This window comes from Balaenoptera borealis (genome assembly GCF_965194805.1).
Source record: "Balaenoptera borealis genome assembly, chromosome: 8".
Taxonomy (NCBI): domain Eukaryota; kingdom Metazoa; phylum Chordata; class Mammalia; order Artiodactyla; family Balaenopteridae; genus Balaenoptera; species Balaenoptera borealis.
Window position 1 is genome coordinate 58,604,813 of NC_138865.1, and position 8,616 is coordinate 58,613,428.

At 32.1% G+C, this 8,616-nt stretch overlaps 1 protein-coding gene across 3 annotated transcripts in view; it reads left to right on the plus strand.

The window, feature by feature from the left end:
- The window catches only part of ZDHHC21 (zDHHC palmitoyltransferase 21), an 85,707-nt gene that overhangs the window by 52,503 nt on the left and 24,588 nt on the right, over positions 1 to 8,616 (plus strand). For all 3 annotated transcript variants that reach the window (XM_082401687.1, XM_082401688.1, XM_082401689.1), the window contains exon 7: positions 8,179 to 8,222. In XM_082401687.1, the coding sequence (XP_082257813.1) occupies positions 8,179 to 8,222 (44 nt within the window). The remainder of the gene's footprint in view (positions 1 to 8,178; positions 8,223 to 8,616) is intronic.

Here is an 8,616-nt window from a genome sequence, read left to right on the forward strand (position 1 = left end):
TCTGAGTTGGACATAAAGTTATTTATAGTATTTGCTGGTTTTTAAAGGGTATATAGTATCAGGTTCCTTTCTGACTATTCCATACTACCAGTATGTTAATATTAATTTTCAAATTGCATGATTTTCTCTTTTGCTATAATATTGAACAACATTTCGCCATTTTAAGATAGGGTGATTGGTTCTGATGTTGTGATATTTCTAAAACTGAGTAGAAACCACATTTGTTAAATAATGCTCTCTCCCCAAGTCTCTTCTCTTTCTGTATACATTTAGTACCCTCCCAGAACACTCTGTGCTAGACAGGTCTCATGTCTTTGGAAATTATACATTTATGAAACATTTAAAAAGGAATGCAAGCATTAAGAGAGAGAATATATTCCATTTGTTAGTCCAACTTTTAGGCACTGTACTTCCTCTTGAATCTAAGTACTTAAAAAAATTACAGTAAATTTCAATTCCATTTACCTGGGCTTTCATAGTGAGCTTCAAGTACCACTCTTTTTGAATGAAAAAAACATTTTTTTAAAGGTTTCCAGAATTCACTCCTCCCCACATTGATTTAAGGTTCTTTAGGGCTTAATTATTTGAAGTTGTTATGCATTCAGTATTTAATTTTAAATCTAATGAATTATTAGTATTTAAAAATAGTATTTAATATTAAAAATTTAAAATATAGATTTTGCTTCCTTTCTTTATAAAATATGCTTGCTGTTTCACTTTATGAAAAAATTAATACTGCCTACAGGATATTTCACATCTGGACATGTTTTTGTCATAATCTGAATCCATGGATCTCTCTTTACAGTGTGAAAGAAGTGACAAATTTGTCAGCTAGCATAAGAAAGAAAAGGGGGAGAAAGAATCACAGTAAATTTAATTACTTCATTGATGTCTTCCTCCTTCCCCTACTCCTGCACCCCAAAGACCAAGAGGCATTTTGGGAAAACACTGGTGGGAGTATCATTTCATTATAGAAACTATGTAATTACATAGCTTGAATATAGGCCTGTTAGACAACAAACAAGCAAAACAAGTGCTATCTCTATTTAGGTTTAGGTTGAGGTTTTGAGGAAGCAGTGTATTAATTTTCAGTAATTTTTCCCCATTATTTGTTCTTACTTGGAAAAATCATTTCTCTCCTGTATAAGAGGAAAAATCCCATCTTATTGATAGTAGAAGGTAACAGGATAATCATAGTAATGATAATCTGATGTCATTTTAGACCTAGTAAGAGCAGATTATCTGTGACCCAGATAAAATAATTAGAAATTACTTAAATTTAAAAACAGTGGATTTCTAATCCCATTTCCAAGGTTAAAAGATCTCCACACAACCCGATGTTTCTATGGAACAGACTAATCTTAAACCCAATTTTAAAGGATTACCTTCGATTATTTTTAGATTTAATTTTAAACAAGATTTAACTATATATGCTTGTTCCTTTTTACTAAAATTAATATTGAAGTTAAAGTGTTTTCAAAGTCTGCTTTGAAGCATTCTTTGTTTAGTTAGGGAACAGATTATTCTAATTATTCCTTACTTAGACCATTTAGCCTTTTTGTTTGTTTGTTTCTGAGTGAAATGGATAGTGATGTTGTCATTATTGTAATTGATGTCAGAATTTCTTATTGAGCAGTAGTTCACACACAGCCAAGAATAATGTCCATTCTGATGAGCACCAGCACTAAGAGTGCTGGGTGATTGTATTAGTCATGTTTTCAGTTGCTGGGCTTGGAGAGAGTTAATCAAGAAGCTCTGTAACAGCTGGTACAGCGCCTTCTGGTGAGGGTCTGACAGTGAGCTATTGTATACCATGACACTGCTCTGACAGTTTATCTAAATTTTGTATACAAGCATTTTTGTTTTCAGGGCACCGTGGAGTTTGTGTAAAAGCTTAAGCTTTTGATGGCGTCTCTGGAGCTTAGTGCTTTTCTCAGTTGTGGTGAGATTGAGGGTGGGGTGGGGAAGATACATTTAGTTGCAATTTTGTAAAAGGCTTTAAATTGTCAAAGAAAAAATTGAGCTTTTTATATTTGGTCTCACAGGTAACTATTGTTGGACGCTACTTGAATTACTAAAGATAGCTTAAAGCAAAGCTTTTCAAAATAAAGGGAGAAAATGTTTTCCCCCCTAAATACTGGCTCATGATTACCTAAATAAATATAGACAGAATCACAGATGCAGGAGTGACTTAATTTTAACTTGATTATGTTATACAATGAAAAGTATCTTGTGTTCAAAATGTTAAATTAGTTTAAATGGGATTATCTATTAAATAGCATTCTTATTAATCAGATGATTAGTGGATTTACCTGCCTTTTAACATGTACCCAGAAATGTAGTCCTGAGATTATTAATCCTTATAATGAAATTTTGCTCAGTATCCCCCGAATCAGTGTGGTGAATTAACAGCATTCTGTATAGTCTCTGTACAAATTATGTTTGGTTTACTCAACTCCAAATCAGCATTGCAAATATGGAAATCGTTGCTAATTATGCTGAACCCAGCTCACTTACATTTCTGTAAAGGGAGCTCTGTACAGCATTTTGTTTTCCTTTCTGAATTATGTTTTCATTTAATAAAAACAAAGTATATTTTTAATACAGTATTTCTAATTATAATATTACGGGAAGTATCTTCTCTGTAGCTTTTTTAAAACCTAGAAAAATCATTAAAATTTTAAATTGTTACTTCTTATATGATTTGAATGTCATATTCTAATATTGGCTATAATATTTCTTTGAATTTTGGATACAGTAGAGAACTTTATAGAAACTAGGTTCCCCCATCCAAGGAATTAGTTTAAATACATACTGTGTTACATTGCATAGTAATAGAAAGCTTTCTTTCTAAAAATTCCTGCTAGCATCGGAATTATTATGTGTGGAATTGGAGTGCTCTTTAGCATAAACGTGTTCCTATGTGAAAATGTATTTATATTGCATCCTCTCTCTTTACTCAATGTAATAAACTTCTTGAAAGTAATTTAAAACAACTTAAATCTATTTCTATAGATTTTTTTCAATAGGAATAGTGCATTTTAATTTTCTTAAAGTATGATGAATAGCTTGAGTGATTAAATAGATGCTTTTTTTTTTTGGTAAGGAAGCTAAACATTTATGAGTTGTACTTACTGTTTTTCCCATTTTATTGTTCATGTTCTGAATCCACGTGAATTTTTAATCTGAATTTACAACTTTATAGGATTGGAGAAAACAGTGAATTTTATATTTATAGTTAACTTTTAGATCTTTTTTCACAGTGATTCATATGCTTCTCTCTGTCACAGTCTATCACTATATTAATTACTTCTCAAGTTCCAGCCAAAGGGACACATTAGCCCATCTTACTTCTACTGATAACCAAAAATCTTATGAAAGTATAGTTTTGTACTAAAAATGTAAGAGTAGTTGACCTTGATTTGATTGTTGATTGCAAACATAAGTTTTCAGCTGTTTCTAAATAGTGTATGGCTTATCTATATATGTTATTGTATATAATCCTCCTCTCTGATATCCTCGGTGTATTCCTGTATAATTATTTCTTGTATGTTTAACTACTTTCACTAGACTGTAAGCTCCTTGTTGCTAAGGACTGTGTCATAATATGTACTTAGTAAATTTTTGATAGACAATAAATGAGTAAATGAATCATGGTTTATGTACTTAGTACTTATTTTTTCAACTAGATTATAAGCCCCTTGTGGACATTGGATTTTATCTGTGTAGTCTCCTACAGTCCATGTCATTTTATCTTTGATTATAAAAACCACTTTTTTGTTTAAACATAAATTTTTCTAGTTACATTCTAATGTCATTAAGATATCTCCAAGCCCTACAATAAAAGCTTAGGCCTGTCATTTATTGAGGCGTTATTAAGGGCTCTAACATATTAACTCATTTAATTTCTACAAAAACCTATTAGGTAAATAGTAGTATTTGAAAATTGAGATACAGAATTTTAGTAACTTTCTTAAGGTTTTATACAGCCAGAAAATGGCTTGATGAAGAGGAGTATGGGAATTATGTTGGAAAGAAATGTTTTAAGTGGCTATAAAAGTAACATCTACTGCCTTCTCAGTTTGGTTTCATGATTGATTAAATGTCTATGTTAACTTAAGATATCTAATAAAAGATGTAGCTGGTCCTTTGTTGGAGATGGATGCTTATGAACCATTTATTTTAAGTGAGTAATATAGTAGTGAGTTCTGGCTTCAAAGGAGGAGAGAGAGCTAAGGTTAACAGAAAGTTTTCTCTCTTTGGATCGAAAAAAATTAAAGATAAGGAATCATGTTATTTCTGTCCGTGTTCAATTAGTTTAGTGCTGCAAACATATATTGAGTACCCACTTTGAATAATTTGTGCTCTTCCGTGCTTTGAAAGATACAAAGTTAAATGAGTTGCTCTCTGTATGTTGAGCAGAAATGCTAGGAAGTCAAGCAAAAGTCTGTTTTAGAATTAGCAGAAATCAGTAGTAGACAAAATAGGTATATAATCTCTAGTTATGATCAACTTTCCTTAATAGTGTTTTTTACTCCAGGTTAAATCAGCAGAGTCATTGAATCAGGTATGTGCAGTAGAGTTAAAAGCATCAACAAGACCTATGATAAGACTAAAGAGTGCAGGCAATCCTTGAGGTTAGATTGAACTGTCTTCAAGGAGACTTTCTGATAGAATGTTCTTACTTTCCTCAGATCTTCAGTTTGACAGATCTGGGACCTCCATTTTGAAAATGTTTCCAGGGTTAATCAGGCCCAGAAGCAGTGACTCTACTTCTAGACTCAAAAGTGATAGTCATATAAACCAGGTTGACTATTTATTCCCTTATGTATGATTGTCAGGTACCAAAGGACTCTGCAGTACATTCTTTCTCCTGTACAACAACATATATGGCAAAGTGTTGCTTTGTGAGAATGAACTCAAAGCAGAATGAGTTAGTTGGATGGATTGTATCATCAAGCTGTCTATTCCAAGAGGACTAGATTCTCAGGTCTGTTAACCAGGAAACGTCTGGTGATAAATTCTTGCTCTTTGCCTCTCACCTCCCCCCACCTCAATTTTTCCAATAGGCAATAAATACCTCCCTCTCCCTTCCTATTAGAAACTTTTTTTTCCATTCCAGTTATAATCTTATTAGTTGAGATACAGTTTTCTTTTAAGTCAAACGTATTTCCTTAGACTGAACCTGAAAGATCATTTCTTAGAGTAAGATGAGCCATCAGGAGAAGGTAAAATATAGTTGGTAAAATACTTGAGCCCTATATTTCTGTAAGTCTTTCTTGTTTCTAGTTTATTCTTTTTTTTAGAAGATAAACTTCCAGTTTTTAAAATAGGAAAGCATTCTCATTTATCTCGGTTATCTCTTCTGCAGACTGGCAGAAGTCTTGGATATTTTGATCATTAGACCATAATCAAGACATAAATATTTCTTTGGGAATAAGGTATTTTGATTGTAGATAACACTATAAAAATGTGTTTCTTATCATTCCTTGAAGAGTGAGTTTTTCTAGATAGCTGTTTTACATATAACTAAGAATTTATAAAATATACTCCATGAAGATAGCAATTACCTTTTTGGTCATTTTTGTGATAGTCACTAAAGATATTGAGTCTTTTATGTTGAATGGAATTAGCTGCACTAAAAATCTATTTTAAATATTTTTAGTTTTTTTTAAATGTGTGAAATATTCCACAATTCCCTGCTTAATAAAACAAAACAAAAAGTTTATTAAACCTAGTTCGGCACTTGGAAATAACTTATGGTTGTCAATATTCCTGCCAGTAGTAACCTCTGTTCTCTTCTAGTTTGCTGTTTCTATTGTGCATATAAATACTATAGCATGATAACTTGTGTTGCCCTGAGTATGCTGTATAAATGCCAGTGCAAAAACTTTGTGACATGTTTGGCTGTTCTTTTTTCTTATAATAGTACTCTGGATAGCTGAGAGATAAGCATTTGCCATTTCTAGCGGGAAAAAATAGTCTTTTTTGGCTAGCCTCACAAATCCTGTTCATAAAGTCATGGTAAACATCACATCCTTTGATTGAATGACAATCTGTTTATGATGACTTGAAAGGTAGTGTTCCTCGTATTTCTTGAACCAGATTCTAGAAAGATGTCAAAAGCACTTGAAAATAAGAGCTTTTCCCATATGAAGTCTAAATTCAAAGTCCTTAAAATTGATTATTTTATTGTCACAAATGCATTTCTCAAAGTTATAATCGAGTTGTAAGTTTCTGCACAGTAAAAATATCCTGTAACATTAGCTAGTTCTAGTAGTCTAACCTTGTAATTGCCTTCCTTATCCTGAAATAGTTTCCACTTTTAAGTGTTATCTACACCTGCAATTTGGGGCCATGTATATACCTTTCCTGATAACACTTTAAAATTTCTTTCCTGTCTTTTCCTTTGTATTTTTGCACAAGCTATCTTAATTGTTTTGGAATAACCTGTCACCATCAGTTCTAAGAAACCATTTAAATTACTTCCTTCACTTTTTTTTCTGATATGGAACCAGAACCCCAGCTTTCCTCTAAGTCTTTAATAAATTTTTTTATGTATTTGCAGACTGTGTTTTCACAAAGTAAAACATTATTTTAAGGAAATTATGCAACAGAACCGGGAAAGGTTAATTATAAATAGAATTGTCATTGGAAACCATGAATTTCAGAAAATGCTAGGAAATTAGTGAATATAGAGTGACTAATCTATAGCCTCCTCACAGATTCCTGGGAAATTTGGAAATGAAACTCTGTTATTAGTTACTAGTCACCTAAAAAATGATAGATTTGTTTTCCTGTATGTGGGCTAACTGTAGTTAGACAACTGTTCATACATAAGAATTTAATGTTCTGAGCCACTCGTGTAAAGAGTTTTTTGAAGTAAAGGTGCTTTTCAGTAGTATTATTGGAAGAGAGTTCTATAGCTAAAGAAGTTCTTGCAATTGGAGTTGCAGCCACAAATATTTGCATGAATAGTACTGCTTAATAACTGCCGTCCACCTGCTATATCTGAGGAAGCTAATAAAGGAAAGGATAAAAGGAGGAAGACTTTTTTGTATATTTAAAAGAATATATTTTCTTTTGTACTACTTAAAAGTATATTTAAAATGTAAATATGTATCTAAAATAAGATTATATAATTTGTGTTTTGATTATTTGGATATTCCTTATCATCACTGTTTCTCAGTCTAATGATAGGTCTTCCATTAACATGAATTAGTCCAGCATGCCTAGAAGCTTTCTTCTCTTTATTGAGTTGTTTTTCTTATATATTTGTGTTAACAGCTTTATAGAAAACACATAATGAGAAATTGCATTATTATGAAGGGACTGGTTTTTCTCTTGAAAAAAAAAGAAAACAGTTTTTTACCAAAGAACACTAATCAGTTAGCTTTCCTTTTCAGAGTAATAAATGTTGTACTACGGCAAATGCATACATTGCCTTGTTGAATTTGGCTTTGTTTACAGAAATCCATAGCCAGTAGCGCTCTTTGGCTCTTGACAGTTTTCTGTTCAATAGTGTCTTTCATTTATCATTTTGGTATTTATTTTTTAATGCATATTTAATGACAGTTGAATTAAATATAGACTTTTAAAAGAATTATCAAGAAGGCAAGTGTAATAAAAGGTTATTTTTTAATGAAGTGAGACTCCTACAATTTGGGGGGGTTGTAATTGAATAAATTGTTTTTTTTTAGCACAACGTAATGTTGATTCTGTTTTTCCAAGGGAATTTCAGCAATGTACATAGATAATTTAAAATTCTTTTTTTTTTAACATCTTTATTGAAGTATAATTGCTTTACAATGGTATGTTAGTTTCTGCTTTATAACAAAGTGAATCAGCTGTATGTATACATATATCCCCATATCCCCTCCCTCTTGCGTCTCCCTCCCACCCTCCCTATCCCACCCCTCTAGGTGGTCACAAAGCACCGAGCTGATCTCCCTGTGCTATGCGACTGCTTCCCACTAGCTATCTATTTTACATTTGGTAGTGTATATCTGTCCTTATATACACTACCACTCTCTCACTTTGTCCCAGCTTACTACCCATATATAAACTGTTTATATCTTTAGAATATTCTCAGAATATGATTAAAAACATCATGAAATAGATATAGAATCAAGCCTTGATAACTGTTATATCTGAGTATTTTTTTTTGATTTTTAATAGGATACAACATCTATTGAAAAGATGTCAAACTGTTGTGAAGAAATGTAAGTATAAAAGTGAAGTCTGTAGTGTTCTTATTTAAAAATGCAAACAACTGGTTACATTTGAAAAATGTGTGCATGTAATGGAAAGATAATATAATGATGGCTTTTTCTTGGTGCCTTTTCTAAGACCTGAGCTAGCAAGCATAACCCAGTCTTACAGTAGGGATAGGGGTCTTCTAGCCGTGATAGTTTTCAAACAAAATAAGTACTGATCATTCTTGTTCCTTGTCCTACTAAAGTAAGTTAAATTATTTGTCCTGAAAATACATCAAAAGAGATTTGCTACTGTGTTGTTGACACACATTCTGTTAATCCTGAGATACTCCTCTGCTTCAAAAGTTGCCCTAGGTTGATTGACGACGCAGATACAATATCTGCTATCCAGAGTTAAAAC